This window comes from Macaca thibetana, chromosome 14 (genome assembly GCF_024542745.1).
Source record: "Macaca thibetana thibetana isolate TM-01 chromosome 14, ASM2454274v1, whole genome shotgun sequence".
Lineage (NCBI taxonomy): Eukaryota > Metazoa > Chordata > Mammalia > Primates > Cercopithecidae > Macaca > Macaca thibetana.
Genome location: NC_065591.1, coordinates 85,241,230 through 85,263,835, shown reverse-complemented (window position 1 = coordinate 85,263,835; position 22,606 = coordinate 85,241,230). Strand labels below are relative to the sequence as shown.

Here is a 22,606-nt window from a genome sequence, read left to right as displayed (position 1 = left end):
AACTATCAACAGAGGTAAACAGACAACCTACAGAAGGGGAGAAAATATTTGCAAACCATGCATCTGACAAAGGTCTAATATATCCAGCATATATAAGGAACTTAAATTTACAAGAAAAAAGCAAACAACCGCATTTAAAAAATGGTCAAAGAACAGACACTTCTCAAAAGGAGACATACATGCAGCTAACAAACATATGAAAAAAGGCTCAACGTTACTGATTGTTAGAGAAATGTAAATTAACACCATAATGAGATGCCATCTCACACCAGTCAGAATGGGTATTATTAAAAAGTCAAAAAATAACAGAATCTGGCCAGGTTGTGCAGAAAAAGAAACATTTTATACACTGTTTGTGGGAGTGGAAATTAGTTTGACCATTGTGCAAGACAGTGTGGTGATTCCTCAAAGACCTAAAAACAGAAATACCATTCAACTCAACAATCCCACTGCTGGGTATATACCAAAGGAATACAAACTGTTCTATCATAAAGACACATGCACATGTTATGTTCACTGCAGCAGTATTCACAATAGCAAAGACATGGAATCAACCTAATTGCCCATCAATGGTAGATGGAATAAAGAAAATGTGGTTCATATATACCATGAAATACTATGCAGCCATAAAAAGGACAAGATCATGTCCTTCGCAGCAGCATGGATAGAGCTGGAGGCCATTATCCTTAGTGGATCAACAAAGGAACAGAAAACCAAATGTCACATGTTCTTACTTAAAAGTGGGAGCTGAATGATGAGAACACATGGATACATAGAGGGGAACAACAGACACTCAGGCCTATCAGAAGATGGAGGATGGGAGGAGGGAAAGCATCAAGAAAAATAACTAATGGGTCCCAGGCTTAGTGTGTGGGTGATGAAATAATCTGTAAAACAAACCCCCATGACACAAGTTTACCTAGATAACAAACCTCAACATGCACCTTTAAACTTAAAAAAAAAAAAAGTTAAAAAAAGAAAACTATAGGATTTGGGGATATTTTTATTACGTCCATTTTCACATTGGCAAGACATGCCATTATAATTTTCAGAAGTGTTTTATCAGCTCCCAAATCAATGGGCACATTTTCTAAAATATTTAAGCCATAAAAAAATTTGGACAATTTGAAAAATAAACACAGCATGAGAAAAATTATACTAAAAATAAGTAATTAAATACTACATTTAAACAAAGGAGTGAATTCAGTTTGGAATACATGAGATGTCTAAAACAGAAATAGGTCTGAAGCATGGGAGAGGGGTTTAAAAGACAAATATGGAAGCCATCATGGAGAGAAAGAAGGGAAGGAGGGAGGAATTATGGAGAAAGAGAAGCTTTGCTTTTGCTGATTCCTCTGCCTGGAACGCCATTCCCCCAGATATCCAGATGTCTATGTCTCTCACGTTTTTTAGGTCTTTCTTCAAATGTCACCAAACCAGATTTATTCTGTAACTCTCTATTCTCATAATCTGCTTAATTTTTCTGCATAGTGATTATTACCACCCCCCAACATAATATTGATTTATTTGTTTGCTATAATCTGTTTCCCTCCACTTGATTATAAGCTCCAGTGAGGTCTCTGATACCATTGCAGAGCCATAGTATCAGCTCTAAACTTCCCACCTCCAGAAAAATAGGAACCCTAATTTGCTTGGGTATTATATTACAAGCTTCTGATTTTTATTTAAATTTTGTGTTTCAGCAGACCTCTTCTGACAATAATCCAGCAGGGGAATAGAATGCCACCTCATTACTGTCAGACAGTGGTAGAAGTTCAGGTTCTTGACTCAGCCTCTGTTGCCACTGGGAGGGAGGAACTCCTCATTACTGTTGGGTGGGGGTGACAGTTCAGGCCCCTAGTAGTTCTGCGCTGATACTACCTTGGCTGGAAGGGGTAGGGATGCCTCATTACTCCCACCTCCTCCAACACTGTGTGAGGTGGGTTCCCTCGTTATCATTACCAAAGTGTCTTGCTTTCCTTTGCTATGGTAAGTCTCCCTTGGGGTTGTTGGTGATTTGAGGCAAGATTTGGATATTCCTGAGTCCCTGGGCCATTGTACCAATTATGCCTCATATGCCACCTGCTTCTAATATAAATGGACAGCCTCTATGGGTAATTTGACTAGCTGTCCTTTGTTGATTCATCTTTTTTTTCCCTATTCTTGAACCATTTTTAGTAGTACATAACTTGAAGATTTGTAAAATTAGCATAAAGTATTTGCATTTTCCCCTTTCTCCTTTTTAGAGAAAATTTGGAAACCATTTCATGGCATGGATTCTATAGTGCACCTAGCTCTGTGCTGCTCATCTTGTACTCTAGCATTTGCACAGATTACAGGTGTAGTTACTCTACAGCACTATGGGTCGGCCAGTGGATTTCCCCATAAATGGCTATGCCATATGTGTTTGTGCTTTCAAATGGCAACATGTGAAACATATTTCTGTCATTCTATAACACTTTCTATTATAAGAAGCAACAATAACTTAATAATTGCTTTAAGAGGTAAAAGGGAATAATAGCCAAATGTATCTTCTGATTTCAAGACACAACCTAACTTAAATAACATTTAAGGATGAAAACTGTGAGTCTTAGTATGTTACCCTCAGAGAGTCCATGAAAGCACATGGGTCTGTTCTGTTTCTGGCTGGAGCCATTCCTACATAACTACTCCCCATACATTCTCCAATTAAAAAGACAAGTCCTCAATACCTCAAGTGTGTCTATGAAAATTGTCCTGGATTCTCTTCATTTTTTCACACCCTGCTTTTATACAGCCTCATTTCTACCTAATTCTGAACTCTTGATTCAACTCTTCTCTAGTCTTTTGAAATTGGTATTTATATTTTATTTCCCTGATGTTTTACAGTTTATTGCCTTTAATAGGCTGTCATTCTTTTGGTTCACTCATTCATTCAACAAATGTTGACTGAGCTGGGAGCAGTGGTTCATGCCTGTAATTCTAGCATGTTGGGAGGCCAAAGTGGGAGGACTGCTTGAGTCCAGGAGTTCAAAACCAGCTTAGGCAACATAGTGAGACCCTATCACTACAAAAAACAAAACAAAAAAATTGTCAGTTGTGGTGGTATGCACCTCCCAGCTACTCAGGAGGCTGAGGTGGAAGACTGCTTGAGCCCGGGAGTCTGACATTGCAGGGAGCCAAGATCACACCACTGCACTCCAGCCTGGGTGACAGAGCTAGACCTTGTCTCGACAACAACAAAAAAGCTGACTGCATAATTACCCTATGTCAGGCACTGTGCTTGTCCCTGTGGTGTGACAGAAGAGAAGACAAAACATTGCTGAACAGAGCTGGGGCCCCTGGAATACGCTGGCCTACAGTGTTATAGGACTAACTTCTTAATGTTCTTATTACCACTGATACTTGTGTTGCTACTTCTCTTGCCAGCTTTTCTATTTTTGTCTCTATTTCTCCTTTTCTTTCTGCTTCTTGAGTTCAAGCAGTGTACAACTTTTATACTAACTGCTGTCCCATGAGACTGCTTCTTTCTTTTGGGGAGAGAACCAATGCACTCATAACATATCTGTAATATTCATGTTTTTAGCACTTCTCTGTTTCACCAGTGCTCTGAGTAGAGGCTCACAAAGTTCCAGGTGGTTCCAAGATGCCATACAACTAAGCACCACAGACAACCAGATAAGGTTAGGTGGGTATGCACCTGATGTACATATCTACATTCACACATAGCAGATTTTTAAGAAAATGTAAGTTGTAACTAATCTTTTTTTTTTTTTTTTTATACTTTAAGTTCTAGGGTACATGTGCATAATGTACAGGTTTGTTACATATGTATACTTGTGCCATGTTGGTGTGCTGTACCCATCAACTCGTCAGCACCCATCAACTCCTCATTTACATCAGGTATAACTCCCAATGCAATCCCTCCCCGCTCCCTGCTCCCCATAATAGGCCCTGGTGTGTGATGTTCCCCTTCCCAAGTCCAAGTGATCTCATTGTTCAGTTCCCACCTATGAGTGAGAACATGCGGTGTTTGGTTTTCTGTTCTTGTGATAGTTTGCTGAGAATGATGGTTTCCAGCTGCATCCATGTCCCTACAAAGGACACGAACTCATCCTTTTTTATGGCGGCATAGTATTCCATGGTGTATATGTGCCACATTTTCTTAATCCAGTCTGTCACTGATGGACATTTGGGTTGATTCCAAGTCTTTGCTATTGTGAATAGTGCCGCAATGAACATACGTATGCATGTGTCCTTATAGCAGCATGATTTATAATTCTTTGGGTATATACCCAGTAATGGGATGGCTGGGTCATATGGTACTTCTAGTTCTAGATCCTTGAGGAATCGCCATACTGTTTTCCATACGGTTGAACTAGTTTACAATCCCACCAACAGTGTAAAAATGTTCCTATTTCTCCACACCCTCTCCAGCACCTGTTGTTTCCTGACTTTTTAATGATTGCCATTCTAACTGGTGTGAGATGGTATCTCATTGTGGTTTTGATTCACTTATTCTTTTCCTAAGGGAATACCCTTGATTTCTTTCTCTTGCCTGATTGCCCTGGCCAGAACTTCCAACATTATGTTGAATAGGAGTGGTGAGAGAGGGCATCCCTGTCTTGTGACAGTTTTCAAAGGGAATGCTTCCAGTTTTTGCCCATTCATTATGATATGGGCTGTGGGTTTGTCATAAATACTCTTATTATTTTGAAATACATTCCATCAATACCGAATTTATTGAGAGTTTTTAGCATGAAGGGTTGTTGAATTTTGTCAAAGGCCTTTTCTGCATCTATTGAGATAATCATGTGGTTTTTGTCTTTGGTTCTGTTTATATGCTGGATTACGTTTATTGATTTGTGTATGTTGAACCAGCCTTGCATCCCAGGGATGAAGCCCACTTGATCATGGTGGATGAGCTTTTTGATGTGCTGCTGGATTCGGTTTGCCAATATTTTATTGAGGATTTTTGCATTGATGTTCATCAGGGATATTGGTCTAAAATTCTCTTTTTTTGTTGTGTCTCTGCCAGGCTTTAGTATCAGGATGATGTTGGCCTCATAAAATGAGTTAGGGAGGATTCCCTCTTTTTCTATTGATTGGAATAGTTTCAGAAGGAATGGTACCAGCTCCTCCTTGTACCTCTGGTAGAATTCAGCTGTGAATCCATCTGGTCCTGGACTTTTTTTGGTTGGTAGGCTATTAATTATTGCCTCAATTTCAGAGCCTGCTATTGGTCTATTCAGGGATTCAACTTCTTCCTGATTTAGTCTTGGAAGAGTGTAAGTGTCCAGGAAATTATCCATTTCTTCTAGGTCTTCTAGTTTATTTGCATAGAGGTGTTTATAGTATTCTCTGATGGTAGTTTGTATTTCTGTGGGGTCGGTGGTGATATCCCCTTTATCATTTTTTATTGCGTCTATTTGATTCTTCTTTCTTTTCTTCTTTATTAGTCTTGCTAGCCATCTATCAATTTTATTGAGCTTTTCAAAAAACCAACTCCTGGATTCATTGATTTTTTGGAGGGTTTTTTGTGTCTCTATCTCCTTCAGTTCTGCTCTGATCTTAGTTATTTCTTGCCTTCTGCTAGCTTCTGCTCTTGCTTCTCTAGTTCTTTTAATTGTGATGTTAGAGTGTCAGTTTTAGATCTTTCTAGCTTTCTCTTGTGGGCATTTAGTGTTATAAATTTCCCTCTACACACTGCTTTAAATGTGTCCCAGAGATTCTGGTATGTTGTATGTTTGTTCTCATTGGTTTCAAAGAACATCTTTATTTCTGCCTTCATTTCGTTATGTACCCAGTAGTCATTCAGGAGCAGGTTGTTCAGTTTCCATGTAGTTGAGCGGTTTTGATTGAGTTTCTTAGTCCTGAGTTCTAGTTTGATTGCACTGTGGTCTGAGAGACAGTTTGTTATAATTTCTGTTCTTGTACATTTGCTGAGGAGTGCTTTACTTCCAATTATGTGGTCATTTTGGAATAAGTGTGATGTGGTGCTGAGAAGAATATATATTCTGTTGATCTGGGGTGGAGAGTTCTGTAGATGTCTATTAGGTCTGCTTGGTGCAGAGATGAGTTCAATTCCTGGATATCCTTGTTAACTTTCTGTCTCATTGATCTGTCTAATATTGACAGTGGGGTGTTGAAGTCTCCTATTATTATTGTATGGGAGTCTAAGTCTCTTTGTAAGTCTCTAAGGACTTGCCTTATGAATCTGGGTGCTCCTGTATTGGGTACATATATATTTAAGATAGTTAGCTCTTCCTGTTGAATTGATCCCTTTACCATTATGTAATGGCCTTCTTTGTCTCTTTTGATCTTTGATGGTTTAAAGTCTGTTTTATCAGAGACTAGGATTGCAACTCCTGCTTTTTTTTGTTCTCCATTTGCTTGGTAGATCTTCCTCCATCCCTTTATTTCGAGCCTATGTGTGTCTCTGCATGTGAGATGGGTCTCCTGAATACAGCAAACTGATGGGTCTTGACTCTTTATCCAATTTGCCAGTGTGTGTCTTTTAATTGGAGCATTTAGTCCATTTACATTTAAGGTTAATATTGTTATGTGTGAACTTGATCCTGTCATTATGATATTACCTGGTTATTTTGTTCGTTAGTTGATGCAGTTTTTTTGTAGCATCGATGGTCTTTACATTTTGGCATGTTTTTGCAATGGCTGGTACCAGTTGTTCCTATCCATGTTTAGTGCTTCCTTCAGGGTCTCTTGGAAGGCAGGCCTGGTGGTGACAAAATCTCTAAGCATTTGCTTGTCTGTAAAGGATTTTATTTCTCCTTCACTTATGAAACTTAGTTTGGCTGGATATGAAATTCTGGGTTGAAAATTCTTTTCTTTAAGAATGTTGAATATCGGCCCCCACTCTCTTCTGGCTTGTAGAGTTTCTGCCGAGGGATCTGCTGTTAGTCTGATGGGCTTCCCTTTGTGGGTAACCCGACCTTTCTCTCTGGCTGCCCTTAACAGTTTTTCCTTCATTTCAACTTTGGTGAATCTGATAATTATGTGTCTTGGAGTTGCTCTTCTCGAGGAGTATCTTTGTGGCGTTCTCTGTATTTCCTGAATTTGAATGTTGGCCTGCCTTACTAGGTTGGGGAAGTTCTCCTGGATGATATCCTGAAGAGTGTTTTCCAACTTGGTTCCATTTTCCCCCTCACTTTCAGGTACCCCAATAAGACGTAGGTTTGGTCTTTTCACATAATCCCATACTTCTTGAAGGCTTTGTTCATTTCTTTTTCCTCTTTTTTCTTTAGACTTCTCTTCTCACTTCATTTCATTCATTTGATCTTCAATCGCTGATACTCTTTCTTCCAGTTGATCGAGTTGGTTACTGAAGCTTGTGCATTTGTCACGTATTTCTCGTGTCATGGTTTTTATCTCTGTCAGTTCGTTTATGGCCTTCTCTGCATTGATTATTCTAGTTATCCACTCTTCCATTCTTTTTTCAAGATTTTTAATTTCTTTGCACTGGGTATGTAATTCCTCCTTTAGCTCAGAAGTTTGATGGACTGAAGCCTTCTTCTCTTAACTCGTCAAAGTCATTCTCCGTCCAGCTTTGATCTGTAGCTGGCGATGAGCTGTGTTCCTTTGGAGGGGGAGATGTGCTCTTCTTTTTTGAATTTCCAGCTTTTCTGCGCTGCTTTTTCCCCATCTTTGTGGTTTTATCTGCTGTTGGTCTTTGATGATAGTGACGTACTGATGGGGTTTTGGTGTGGGTGTCCTTCCTGTTTGTTAGTTTTCCTTCTAACAGTCAGGACCCTCAGCTGTATATCTGTTGGAGATTGCTTGAGGTCCACTCCAGACGCTGTTTGCCTGGGTATCAGCAGCAGAGGCTGCAGAAGATAGAATATTGCTGAACAGCGAGTGTACCTGTCTGATTTTTGCTTTGGAAGCTTCGTCTCAGGGGTGTACCCTGCCGTGTGAGGTGTGGGGTGTCGGTCTGCCCCTAGTGGGGGATGTCTCCCAGTTAGGTTACTCAGGGATCAGGGACCCACTTGAGCAGGCAGTCTGTCTGTTCTCAGATCTCAAACTCCGTGTTGGGAGATCCACTGCTCTCTTCAAAGCTGTCAGACAGGGTCGTTTGTGTCTGCAGAGGTTTCTGCTGCTTTTTTTGTTTTGTTTTGTTTAGCTGTGCCCTGTCCCCAGAGGTGGAGTCTACAGAGATAGGCAGGCCTCCTTGAGCTGCTGTGGGCTCCACCCAGTTTGAGCTTCCCAGAGGCTTTGTTTACCTACTTAAGCCTCAGCAATGGTGGGTGCCCCTCCCCCAGCCTTGCTGCTGCCTTGCCCTTAGATCGCAGACTGCTGTGCTAGCAATGAGGGAGGCTCCGTGCGTGTGGGACCCTCCCGGCCAGGTGTGGGATATAATCCCCTGGTGTGCCATTTGCTAAGACCCTTAGTAAAGTGCAGTATTGGGGTGGGAGTTACCCGATTTTCCAGGTGTTGTGTGTCTCAGTTTCCCTGGCTAGGAAAAGGGATCCCCTTCGCCCTTGTGCTTCCCAGGTGAGGCGATGCGTCGCCCTGTTTCAGCTTTCCCTGGTCGGGCTGCAGCAGCTGACCAGCACCAATCGTCCGGCACTCCTTAGTGAGATGAACCCAGTACCTCAGTTGAAAATGCAGAAATCATCCGTCTTCTGTGTCACTCGCACTGGGAGCTGGAGACTGGAGCTATTCCTATTCGGCCATCTTGCTCTACCCCCAGTTGTAACTAATCTTTTGTAAACATTTTCCTGTAAAAAGTATGTGTAAATTTATCCTACACTGTGGTAGTTTTTCATCTTTCCTTAAACTTACTAGCAGCTTGATTAGGTCTCTTGTAGAAATCTTCCCTTTCTTTCCTTATTTCCTTCCTTCCTCCGTCTCTCTCCTTCCTAATAACTTTCCTTCCTTTCAAAATCATGCATTTAATTCCTACAGTCACTTAGCATTGCTAACATTTCAGAGTCTACCCTCAAGTTTGACATATCAGGATTTTAAACCCGATGTACTTTGTTTCTTCTTCAGAGATAGAAGAAACTAGAAGAACTTGTCCAGTTTGATTACTCTGGGGAGGAATATATGTGTATATGGGAGGAAGGTGAATAAAGTATGAAGAGAGGGAGAGTAAGGGGGTATAGTCTGGGCTAACCAGAAAGCAAGGGAATTAACCAATTTAAAAAGAATTTTCAATGTGCAAAAATAATATGTTACTATAATTTATTAAGGTACCAATATGTTGACTTACATCAGAAAAATCAAATTTTATTTTACAAACTGTGATTAAAACTGTGTTTAACTCATCAAGAACCTGGTAAGTGAAGTTATGACTCATAAAGTTGAGAACCTGGTAAGTAAAGTAAAGATGATTAATATATCTCAGAAGGAAATAACACTTGAAGGGGTAAGAAAGATGCACACGTAGAAAAGCATAGTTTTAAAGGACCTTTTGAATCAGATGCAAGAAGTTATGATTTAATATTCATCTACCTTGGTTCTTTGAAAATAATGACTTCCATAGCAGATAAGAAGAATCTGGTCGGTCACATAGCAGTGCCTAGATGTTTAGGAAGCATTTGACAAGATTCTATGAATGAGATCAATGGCTAAGATAAAAGTCACAGAATAAAAAGTACAGTAAAAGATTCAGTAGAGAAAAATGAGAATTTGATTGAAGATGTATGCACACGTTTTGTTCCCTCCCCAAATCCTACTAACACAAAGTAAAGGGATATTTTTAACCTAGAAGGTCTAACCTACAAGGATAAAAATAACAGGAACTAGCAGCAGACAAAGCCAAGCAGCAAACCAACTAGATGCATCTGGAAGTAGCAAGTGAGTGTCAGCCTGAAAACAGGAGGAATAGCTAAGAAGGGGTTGACTCCTAGATCTCCTCACTGGCATTTAGAATCCAGGCATATTCTCTGGAGAAGCTAAAACAGACAGGCTTTGGACTGGGGTTGGGAAACACCAGGTACAGTAGATGCCAGGACCACCGTACTAGAAACTAGGGGGTTAAGGTCAACAATGTAAGTCTGAATTCAGCCCCCTCCTCCTTTTCTGCTCCCAGAATGCTGGTATACTCTCCAGGTAAGAAATTAGAATTCTCTGGAATCTGATTAGCCTGAGACAAAGGACTGAAAGAGAGTGACCTGGGGTCCTGCAAGGAAACTGCCTAGCCTGATGACTATGGAGTAAAGACCACTGTCAATAAGCCCGCTGACATGGTTTGGCTCTGTGTCCCTAACCAAATCTCTTATCGACTTGTAATCCCCAGTATTGGAGGAGGGACCTGGTGAGAGGTGACTGAATCATGAGAGCAAACTTCCCCCTTGTTGTTCTTGTGATAGTGAGTTCTCAGGAGATGCAACTCCCCCTCTCTCCCTCCTGCTCTGGCCACACAAAATGTGCCTCCTTCCTCTTTGCCTTCTGCCATGATTGTAAGTTTCCTGAGGTCTCCCTAGCCATGCTTCCTGTCTATTTGTTTTTTTGTTTTTGTTTTTGTTTTTGTTTTGAGATGGAGTTTTGCTCTCGTTGCCCAGGCTGGAGTGTAATGGCACAATCTCGGCTCCCCGCAACTTCTGCCTCCCGGGTTCAAATGATTCTCCTGCCTCAGCCTCCTCAGTAGCTGGTATTATAGGCATGCACCACCACACCAGGCTAATTTTGTATTTTTAGTAGAGATGGGGTTTCTCCATGTTCGTCAGGCTGGTCTTGAGCTCCCAACCTCAGGTGATCTGCCTTCCTTGGCTTCCCAAAGTGCTGGGATTACAGGCGTGAGCCACTGCGCCTGGCCTCTATTTGTTAATCTAACCATATTCTATTTATATGTGGAGATAAACTTGATATGACATAAAAAAGGTTGAAAACAAGGTGATGAACAAAGATATTTTTGATTAAAGTATATTAAAAAGAAAGCAGGGATGGTAATGTTAATATCAGGCAAAGTAGGATTAAAATAGAAAACATCAGTTTATACTTGTGCTATATATTATGATGTTAATCACATAATATGCTGAGAAGATATACCCATAAATCTTGACACATCGAGCAACAGAACACTGAAGTATGCACACCAAAAATTGTTAGTAATACGAGAAGGATTAGACAAACTACAATTATAATGAAGATCTTCCTTAGAATTTGACAGATCAAATAACCAAAAATTAATGTAACTGTACTTGAAAAGCACAAGTTAAACATAACAACAGTTAAAGTGTTTGATTATATAACTTTTTTAGCCTTTTTACTCAACCAAAAGAGAACGTACATGTGTTTTCAAATACCCAAAGGACATTAATAAAAGTTGATCCTGCAACAGACTACAAGAATAATCTTAGTGAAACTGACAGAGCCAAAATCATATAGTCCATATTCCTATGCCTATAGTAGTAGAAAGATTAAAAAGTAGTAATAAAAAGATAACTAAATGTCCCTTGAAATTACATTTTCTAAATATCTCTTGAGTCAAAGAAGATATCAAATTTGAAATGACAGATTATTTAGAAAATGATGGTGAGAACACTAATCGTATGGCAGGCAGCAAAGTTGTGCTCAGGAGGAAAGTTACATGCTTTTTATTATTTAAAGAAATAATGAAATCCAGAAATCATGAAAATAACTGAAGCAAATTTTTCAACCCATGGGAACAAAATAAAATAAACCATAAAAGGGCAAACTGGTAAGTAGAAATTCATGAATAACAAAACAAAAACAAAGCAAAATCTAGAGCAGGTTTTCTTAAAAAGGCCAATAAAAGGGATCACTTATTCATTCCATAATTATGTTCTGGAAACGCACTTTAAAAACAAAAAGAACAAACATAAAATTGAGTTTCAATTACAAGCAGTTTAGATTATTATGGCACAAATACAAACACCTATAATTGGGAGAAATCATGGATAAATTAACATCAAACCAGGTTATAACCATGATATCCGAGAATATTGATTCAATCACGCTGAAAATGTTCTGTGGGAAAGCTCCCACTGTAGGCCTTGCCACTTTCTGCTCCTGCTCTATGTAATCTTTTCCCCCAGATATATTCTCTGCCCGAATGCTGCCTTACCAAAGCATCTTTGTTTGACCACTCCATTCACACTCTCTACTTTTCCCACCCTTAGACTGCTTTATTTTTCTTCATATCACCATATGATACAAATTTTATGTTTATATTCTGTCTCTTCTACTATGGTATAAGCCCCTTGAGAAACAGTTGTCTATTTTGTTCACTGCTACCTTCCTGGTGCCTAGACCAGTAAGTAGCTCACAGTAGACTCTAAATAAGTATCTGTTAAATGTAGGCTGTTCCACAAAACATTACTGTATAGGTAGGTGACATGGTTTAATAAGCTACATAACAAGCCCCTGATGATGAAGTTTTATTGTATTCATGATCTGGATTCATACTTACTTCTCAATAGCATGTGGGACTGAGGCAGTGCCAACCTGGGGTCTCCATGCTTTGGAGACCATGGTAGGCAGTGTCTGGCCCCATGTCTACTGTGATCAGTGGAACAATACCTCAGGAAAACCTCTAATAACTCTCATTAACTTGGGGGGTTGTAATTACACCATACCCAAACAAGTTCTACTGTTCCTTACTAAATTCTAAGTTCTTTAAGGACAAGGTCTGTTTCTTAAATGACTCCATAGCCTTGGATTTGCAGGAGTGAAGTGATAGCTGGTACCCAACCTTAGGTTCAACATCTTCAATCTGCATCTTAACTCTTAGTGCTATCATCACACCACGGACCCAACACATACTTAACTCAGAATCCTAACTTGGCTCTACTATGGATACCAGGCAGGCTGCTCCCTGCATCTCATTGCCACCCATTTCCAACGCAGAAAGGAACACAGGGATTGGAGCCAGGCATACCTGAATTCAAATCCTACTTTCTTTACTAACCTGGTGTATATTCTAGGATGAGCTCCTGCTTTTTTTGGTCTTTCTACCTTTCTGAGGCTGAATGTGGTAGAGGATGCTAGTTTTTCACCAATATCCATTCTTCCTCCTTTGTTCTAGAACTTCTAAGCTTCGTCTGATCATATGGTTGCCTAGTTACAGACCATATTTCCCAGCCTTTCTTGCTGTTAGTTGTAACTCTGGGATTAAGTTCTGGCCAATGGAAAATGAACAGAAGTGAGACCTGCCATTTCCATGTTATACTCCTAAAAGAAAATGTCTTACTCTCTCCTCTTGCCCTTCTCCTTCCCTATGGAAGGAGCACAGTCATGATGACAGAGCACACTTATGATGGTAGGAGCTGAAACAACCACTTTGGTCCTAGAGATAGAAATCGTTAGTGAAGATGGCAGAGTTGCCAAACCAATCCTGGTCTGCGCATCTTGGGCGAGCATAGCACCTGTGACAAGTATGTGAAACAGAAATAATCTTCAATCTTACTTAAGCTGCTGTTTTTGGAGTCTCTTTGTTATAAGAGCTTAGACTGTACTGTAATATATTTACTTTTCTTAGTTGTAAAACGATAATAATACCTAGCAGGGCTGTTGTAAGAAGGAGTATGCAGTAGCAGCTAAAAAGTGATAGCTATGATTATTATTCAAACTTGTGCAGCTTTCTTTCAGCCTGACATTAAAGTTATGGTCTGGGCAGAATTTCTGAAAGTGAGACAACTGAAGTGGTGTGACTAGTGCCAAAGTCAGCTGCAATCAAGATTAGGCACTATACAACCACCCCTTCACCCCCTCATTCCCCAAACGCTGTGTTCAGCCAGTGGTCAGTTGGCTAGTGATTGGAAGACAAAACTCTGTGATGCTGGTAGCAGGTAAAGAGTTAGGACAGATATTTGTAAACAGGAATTTGATTTCTACAATGACAAATGCTATACAAATTTTATTTTTATCTCTTCGTGAAACTTTTGGTAAAATATCTAGTTCTTGATGATGTTTTTATGGAGTTGGATCTATTCTCAGCCTATGTTTAAGTGTTGAGTTCAGCCTTAAGGGGCAAGAGTAGAGGGAAACTTGAGATAATGCAGCAAAAAAGGAGCAAGCTGTCGAAGAGAGGTTGCATTGTGGTAATAGAAGAGCACATGAGGCCTGCCTCAGCATCCATCACCCTTAGATACTGGACAGTCACTAAGAGTTGGAAAACAGTGATTTTTTGAGTGCAGATCTGTAGTGTCAAAATCAGAAACTCTCGCATTATAATTCTTAATTACAGTCACTTGATATTTCCTCTCATCTGCCTCACCAAAAATAATTGGCATATCCTTCTCTTAATAGTAAATTTCAAAATTCATGTGTTCTCAGGAAGTTTTTGGCATAGTTAAGTACATACTTATAAAACAGAAATTTCTCAGCACTTACCCCATTGTATTATGGGCTTGGTTCTCCATGTCAAGAAACTGCTACATCTGGTTTATATTTCTTGATTTTTAATCTGTTAGGGGGAAAATGATCCAAATTCCTAAAATGTTTACATTCATTAACCTATAAAACAGGAAAATTTAGCTACTGGCAAAACCCACTTAGTATGAGTTTTTCTGTGTAGTAGCTCTTGATCCTACAAAATATAGAAACTTGAGTTTTCTGTTTTGGTTTTTTGTTTGTTTTTTGAGACGGAGTCTCGCTCTGTCGCCCAGGCTGGAGTGCAGTGGCACGCTCTCAGCTCACTGCAACCTCTGCCTCCCGGGTTCTAGCGATTCTCCTGCCTCAGCCTCCTGAGTAGCTGGGACAGGCAATTGCCACCACGCCCGGCTAAGTTTTGTATTTTTAGTAGGGACGGGGTTTCAGCATATTGATCAGGCTGGTCTCAGACTCCTGACCTCGTGATCTGCCCACCTTGGCCTCCCAAACTTGAGTTTTTTTGTTTAGCGACCCCTATGCATTTATGATATTGACTTAGTGATGAATTGAAATATGTGGTACTGACTAAAATGAGCATCCATTTACTACTTATTGAATAATAGCTTGGTACTATATTGTCTGCAAAGGACTCAGTACATGAGAACGAGTAAAACAGAATTCCCATTAAAAGAGAAATTCTAGCCAGATGTTCTCAAACTTTCTATTCTTGTGGATCCAATAAAGGTGTGCCTTTATTTGAGTACATTCTTTCTTTGGCCCTCTCTGGGTTTTGTTAGGATGAATATAACTATGAGATTTAAGACAAAAAGGCTACGAATGCCTTTAAAAAGAAATCTTGAAATTCTTCAATGGCTCTATGGGCACTGGCTCACCTCTTGACAAAATAGGGACGTTAGTATTTGCCTAAAGTAAAAAAAAAAAAATGTTTTTCTCAGTAACAAAATTATAGTTAAAAAATAATCTATGACGATAACTGGAGAAAGTATTGAGAAGGACTTCAACTCTTCCGAATCACTGAATAAAAGTCAATTAAAGAGCATTCAAGGAGGTAGAAAGAGGAGGAAGATTCGAGCTCACATCACTTCCAAACCCAAGAGTTTAGGAGAGACCCTGGAACTGTGTGTGGGACAGAGCAGAGAGGAGCAAGGGATGGTGAAGGAAAACGTGACCAGAACGCGCAGACCTATAAATGGTTTTGTAGATTCTCAAATCTCTCACTTAAACGTCAGGGAAACTGAGGCACAGACAAGCTAAGTGGCTTGCCCAAGGCCACACGACTAAAGCCCAGGCCTTCTAACTTAGGGCGCAGCTCTGCTCTGGATATGCATGGGTGGGCCTCCCCTCCCAGCCTCTGTCCCCGCGCCACGCGCCCCTCCAGGACCCGCGCTCGGTTCAAGCCCAGCTTCCCACAGAGCGGCTGCCCTTTTGGGGTCCCCCTGTCCCGCTCAAGGACCCGCGCCAGCCCGGGGGACAGCCTGGCCTTTGGGTGAGGGTCAGGGGCGAGGCGGGGCCGGGAAGGCCAAGAGCCATTACCTGCGCTGCGCGGCGCTCGCCCGAGAGGTCTGAGGCCGGGGGCGCAGTACCGCGTAGGTCACCTCCCACTTGGCCAGGCCCGCCCCAAGGGGCCTCGCCACCCGCCTCTGCGCTCCCGCCGCCTGGGCCCTCCTGCCGCGCGACCAACCAGGCAGTTGGGCCTCTCCCTCCCAGCGCTCAGCGCCGCCGCTTGTTGCCATGGGGACGTCGCGGCCCGAACTCGTGGCCGTCGGAGTGGGGGATGGGCGCGGCGGCGGTAGGCGCTGCCCTGTGGGGGGTTCCTCGGCTGCCTTCAACCTCGCCCCGCGCGAGCGCGACCTCGCTATCCCGCAGTTATGCGTCCAGTGCCCCCTCTATTCTGGGTCCTTTCCTCTTTGTAGTCCCACTGCCCTACCCCAGGGCCCGGCACCCAAGCTGCAGCCCGGAAATACTGGTTGAATGAATGAACCAAAGAGATCACGAAGGAACTGTAAACAGCTGGGAGTTCATCATCCAGGTTCTTTAAATCCCCTTGGCCCTCTTTCCTCTTACTCAAATTTGAAGTGGTATGAAAAAGAAATAAACTTGGGGTAAAGAGAACTGCTTTTCTCTCCGTGCACCCTAGTGTCTTACAGCTGGGAGGAGCTGGATTTCATCGCTCAGCCCCGGTTCCTGTGGTGATTAACAGCATCTGCTTGTACCTGGCTTTCCAAGCGCGATGGGTCCTTAACTGGTAGTCAGGCGAGCGGACAGTGTTGCCTCCCTTCTGGGAGAAGGGAAGAGCTTCTAAGAGAAGCTGGAACGAAACTCAATGGGACTGACTCCGGATTCTTTCCTTTTTCCACCAAATTCCAAGAGTCATTGATGACAGAATTTCTGTCTCTCTTCATTTCATAGAGGAAATAATAGAAAAGAATATATATTTTCCAACTGACATCTCGAGTGATTTGTTTTAAGCACTTGAATTTTGTGTTTGATTTATTTTAACCAAAGAATTCCTTCCTAATACATGGAGGCGACTACTTAATTCTTAAAGTCTTTTATTTGTACTTTACTTTCATCACTTTAATGCTAATTTGCTACTTTAATATTCCATGAATTTAATGCGCATCTACATCCCTCCGTCCAGGTTCCAACTGAATTTTATAAAACCATTATGCTGTTTCTTGACAAATTGAGCTTCATAGATGAATTGTATATAGACACCTGGGATATTAGTTCTAATAAGTGTTTCATAGCTCTCATGTTTGCATGAAGAGGGTGACTGTGTTATCTTAACTTGAAACTTTTCATTATTCTGAAAACTCTTAGTTATTCTTGTCTGAATTGAATGGGTCAATGTATTTTTTTTCTAACCCAAGGAAGGGAAAATGAAACTAGCAACGAAATTTAATGAAATCTCAGGATGCCCAAGATCACTAAGGCTATGTAACATTGGTAAGTACTTCCATGTTCATTATTTCTTTAGAGGCTCAGAAATACACTCAGCAAGTGTATCAGGTGTTATTTATAGCTCCTTTCAGAAGATTAGGAAACCCAGGCTTAGAGAGAATGAAGGATATGTCCATGGATTTGTCCATCTATTTGCACTTGAAATGGATGATACCTCAAGATATAAACCTAGATCATCTTACTCCAAATCCAGTGTTCTCCAAACATTAAGGTTGAGTTGGTTTCTTTAGCAGTCAGGATCTTCCTTAGCAAACTGTAGGTTTCATGTTTTCACATGGAAGAATAGGTGCAGGGGAATGCTTGCAAAAACATGTGAGAAGACACATACTATAATGGATTTTAGGAAAATTTAAATATAGAATAGGAACATCCCATTCAATTTAATACAAATAAAGGTTTTCATTTCAGGATGAGAGTTAAGATTTAAAATGCAAATACCTGTCCCCTACCCTGCTAGGAAGAAGTAACAGTAAAGACCTGAATTCACCTTGAAATGTCCTTATTATTAGATATTTTCAGGTAAGTTTGTTTTGAAAGGGATGAGACCAGGAAGACCCCAGTCTAAAGGGTAGGAAGAGTGTGGCCAGGGTGGAAATCTTCCTAAACAGGGTTAGTGAGAAGTGACAAGAGAGCTTAGTCATGAAAGAAAATCGGAGGACATGGCAAAGTAAGGATAAGATAAAATGTAACCAGAAATGGTCAAAGGAGAATATAGGGGGCATAAATAGATGAAGAATAAGGATGACCTATGGAAGAAAAGCTAAGGGACCAATTATAGGGAATAAATAATGAAGCAATAGGCTAAACCTTTAAAATTTAAAAACCTTCATAACAAAATCATTTCATGGGAAAATTTATAATAGCAATATAGTAAATGAATGTGCAACTTTAACATATGCGTGGCTATATAAAATAACTTCATGTCTGTCTTTATATCAACAACGAAATATTATTTTTATGTTTTAAAAAAGTTTTAAAATAACATATATACATTATAATTTTAAAAACTAAGTATATCCTTATGCATAGAGCATACTTAAAAATTTTTTTTAAAACAATTATAATGAAATAATCATAGAACTGAAGAAACTATAGAGGAGATACAGTCTAACCCAGGGGTCCCCAACCCCTGGGCTGCATACTGGTACTGGTCAGTGGCCTGTTAGGAACCTGGCCACACAGCAGGAGGTGAGCAGCGGGCAAGCATTACGGCCTGAGCTTCACCTCCTGTTGATCAGTGGCGGCATTAGATTCTCATAGAAGCACGAATCCTATTGTGAACTGCACATGCCAGGGATCTAGGTTGTGCACTCCTTATGAGAATCTAATGCCTGATGATCTGGCATGGAACAGTGTCATCCTGAAACCATACCCCCTGGTGCCAAAAAGGTTGGAGACTGCTGGTCTAACCTCTTCATTTTGGATGTGAAGAAACTCAGATCCAAAGAGTTATAATTATTTGATTAGTTTCATTGGTAGTTAATGGCAAACATTTTCAAAGGAATTTTCTGGAGATGCTTAATACACATTCTAGTTGAGAAAATAACCATTCAGCAGGAAGAGATTCACTATTTAGAACTAAGATCACCTAGAGCAGCACTGTCCAATGGAAATATAATGCAAGTCACTTGTATAATTTTAAATATTCTAGTAGTCAAATTTTAAAAAGTAAAAAACAGATGAAATATATTTCTAAATATCTAAATATATCTAAAATATCTAAATATATCTAAATATATTTAGTTATCTAAAATATATCTAATATATCTAAAATATCATTTTAACACCTAGTCAATATAAAAATTATTGAGATATTTTATATATTTTTTCATACTAAGTCTTCAAAATCTGATGCATAGTTTTTACTTAAAGCTCAATCAATTCATTCTGGCCACATGTAGGTGCTTCATAGTCACACATGACTGGTGGCTATTATGCTGGACAGGGAAGCTGGAGAATATGGGTGCTTGGTCAATGTCCTAAAGCCCTTCATTAAAGTGTGAAGGGCCATGCAAAGAGAGAGATTCTTAATTATTTGGGTGTGATTTGAGAGAGATTTTGAAAGTGTCCTGCCTCAGCATCCTTACCAACCTGCTCTGGGCTGGGATAGGCATTAGACATCTGAAGAGAAAGGCATAAATTTGAGCCCTTAACCAGGCAGCATGAGGCCTTTCATTGTGTCATGCCTGCTAGGCCTGTCAATCATCACTATCAGGGCTGCTTCTCCTCCTGATGGGAATTTAGAAGCACCAGGTTTCACTTCAGGATCAGAAAACAAAGCCAAATTCTTTGAAAAATGACTATCATGATTTTTTAAATTCTCTGCTTTTACTTTTTATGGACTTCAGTGTTTCGACACTGTGGTTTTGAAAATGTCATCCTCTTTCAGATATTAAGGGGAACTAAAGGAGAAAGATTTTTGTATAGTTGTGAGCTGAAGTTTTAAAGATGTAATACTTATTTCCTCGAGCCAGTCATGGCTAGGACAATGCTGAAGTGAAAGGGTCCTAATGGGAAAAACAAATTTGTAACCAGAGAGGAAAGTTGGGCCTGCCTGCTTAATGGCCTCTTTTCACTTGGGTCAACTTCTTCTCTGAGTTCAACTCAGACCTGAAAGCAGAAACCTTTCAGGTCACTAGCTAATATGATAGTGAGAAATTACTAGGTCAAAATCAAGGAAAAGACATGAACCTAGAGAAGTGAGCCCAGCACTTAAGGCTGCTTTTGAAGGCATTTGTTGCTCTGGAAGGAACAGGTGCAAAACTGAGCAGCTGTTTGATAGTTTTGTGAAAAAAAGGGGCAGAAGGCAAAGCCTGGGCTCAATAAATAAATAAACACCCCCTGTCTTTAAGCTGGGGCTTCAGAGGACTTTGCCCTCATGAAAATGGTGAAGCAGAAATAAATCAGTACTCCTACTGACTCACAGCCAGCTTGCAATCATCTGTAATTTGGGACAACCTCCATCTTTGAACTCAGAATAGGGTGGTACTAGACTGGTAGATTAAGATACCTGGAAGAAGCAAGCAGAAATTTTCCTAAAAATAACTTCTCAAATACAAAGGCCAGAACAAAAAGAAAAATAGAAATTCCAAAACTAGAAAAAAATTACTAATAACCAAAAATAAGAACACAACAGATATGAATAATGATAGATTTGGTACAGGTGATGGGATAACTTGTGAACTGGAAAACAGAAGAAAGTATCCAGATTGTAGAGAAAATAAAAATAATAAAATATTTTAGTATGAAGGTTTTTATAACTTTGGTACTTATTAACAGAATTATTTGTTGTTATGAAAGTAAAAATGGATAATATATGTGCAAGTATTTAATACATGCCCTGGCACATAGGGAGAACTCAAAAAGTATTTGTTGAATTTGAAATTTTAAAAAATTAATTTGTTGATTTCGCAGGTAATCTCTGTCATCTTATATAATTTCCATTTATTTGCCAAAATGTTCAAGCTTCTATTTTATTTTTTGTTTCAACTTTTAAAGCATATTAATAATAATTTTCTATTTTATTTTGCATGTTATGATCCCAGTCTCTAAAATATTTTGGATCGATTACTTCTATCTCTTACCCATGTTGCCTTGTTTTCTTGTGTGGGTTTATAATTTTTGACTATGAGATACTTTTGAGGGGGAGCTTTATTTCTGGGACATCTTTGAGGCCAGGATGGAGGCTGAATCTTTTGATTTTGAATTTTCTTTTGAGAATTGTCTGGGGTCATGACAAACTCCAAACTGCTTTATATTAATTTTTTTACAGGAGGTTTTCTAGACAAAACAGGTAATATGATGAATGAAAAATTAGTGTTAGAATCAGCTTATGATACAAATTTCCAAAACTTGTTTTTCCTTTTCTTAGTTTTTCTTCACCCAGTGCCAAAGTCAAAATAGGCATGTTTTCTACTGTTCAATATTTCTGCCTTTTTTAAAAAAAATCAGGTTTTTATTTTAGAAGAGTTTTAGATTTATATAAAATTATTAGCATAGTACAGAGGGCTCCCATCTACCCCACATCCAGTAGCCTCTATTATTAACATCTTACATTAGTCTAGTCTATTTGTTACAATTAATAAACTGATACTGATAAGATTAACCAGAATCCATACTTTACTCAGATTTTCTTGGATTTTACCTAATGTCCTTTCAGTTGCAGGACACCACACTAAATAGTGGTCATGTCTCCTTAGGCACATTTTGGCTGTGACAGTTTCCAAGAGTTTTTTTTAATGATCTTGGCAGTTTTGAAGAGTGCTGGTTAGATATTTTATGGAATGTCCCTTAATTGAAATTTGTCTGCAGTTTTTCTCATGATTAGATTGGAAGGAAACTCACAGAAATTAACTGCCATTTTCATCACATTGTATCAAGGGCACATACTATCAACTTGATTTATTATGACTGTTGATGTTGACCTTGATCATCGGGTTGAGATGGTGTTTGTCAGTTCTCTCCACTGTAAAGTTACTCTTTCCCTCACTTCCATACTGTACTTTTTGAATGGAAGTCATTGTGTGCAGCACACACTTCAGGAGTAGGGAGTTATGCTCTGCCTTCCAAAGGGTAAAGTACATATATCAACTATTTGGAATTCTGCATGGAAGGTTTGTCTATCTCCCCCATTTATTTATATCAGTATGGACTCATGGATATTTATTATATTTATTGTATACTTTGAATTATAATCCAAAGTTACTTTGCTTGAGAAAATAAAAAAATTGAGTTTCTCAAATTATTCCAGCTGTGGTCATTGGGAGCTCTTCCAGTTGGCTCCTATGTTCCTTTGACATACTCTCATCACTGTGGAATTTTTGTTTTTGAGAACTTCATTACTTTCTATCATTATAAGATGTCCCAGTGTCATCTTGTATATCCTGCTAAGGCAATCAGCTCTTTCTTCAGGGAGCACTTATTAACAATGAATTAGAAACCAGTATCTGGGCACTAGGAATGCTCCTTGCTGCTTGATTGTTCTTGTTCCTAAACCCTCTCAGCTGACAGAACAAGGAAATATATTTATGTAATACTGACCCTTGTATATATAAATAACTCTAAGTATTTCTATATGTAGCCATTTATATCTAAACAACCATGAGTTTATCTAAGCTAAACATGAGTTCACACTGTTATCTCCAACTCTGTTACACAGATCATTCTAGCTTCTTCCCCTTACTTACCTGTAAATTCCTGCTCCAATGCTAAAAAAGTGGCTTCCCATCATCCGCCATCCATTTACTTAACTGCACAAATGCAGTATAGGTGTATAACAGTATCAGAATTGTTAACCTGTACCATACGGAAGAGGACATTGTCAATTAAAGTACAGTGCATATAT

The 22,606-nt window shown here is 39.6% G+C and overlaps 2 protein-coding genes and 1 long non-coding RNA gene across 4 annotated transcripts in view; 1 reads left to right on the top strand and 2 right to left on the bottom strand.

The window, feature by feature from the left end:
- The window catches only part of DEUP1 (deuterosome assembly protein 1), a 98,321-nt gene extending 81,701 nt beyond the window's left edge, over window positions 1-16,620 (bottom strand). The window contains exons 1-2 of one of the 2 annotated variants that reach the window (XM_050758910.1): window positions 15,832-15,930; window positions 14,299-14,371 (exon numbers count right to left, since the gene is read on the bottom strand). In XM_050758910.1, coding sequence (XP_050614867.1) covers window positions 14,299-14,327 — 29 coding nt within the window. In that variant the 5' untranslated portion in view covers window positions 14,328-14,371; window positions 15,832-15,930. Of the gene's footprint in view, window positions 1-14,298; window positions 14,372-15,831; window positions 15,931-16,511 lie in introns of those variants that run through there. The other variant, XM_050758911.1, reaches the window with a different exon arrangement.
- CEP295 (centrosomal protein 295) overlaps window positions 1-22,606 on the bottom strand; it is a 1,096,927-nt gene that overhangs the window by 386,526 nt on the left and 687,795 nt on the right. The window lies entirely within an intron of this gene.
- The window catches only part of LOC126936307 (uncharacterized), a 300,630-nt gene that overhangs the window by 197,292 nt on the left and 80,732 nt on the right, over window positions 1-22,606 (top strand). The window lies entirely within an intron of this gene.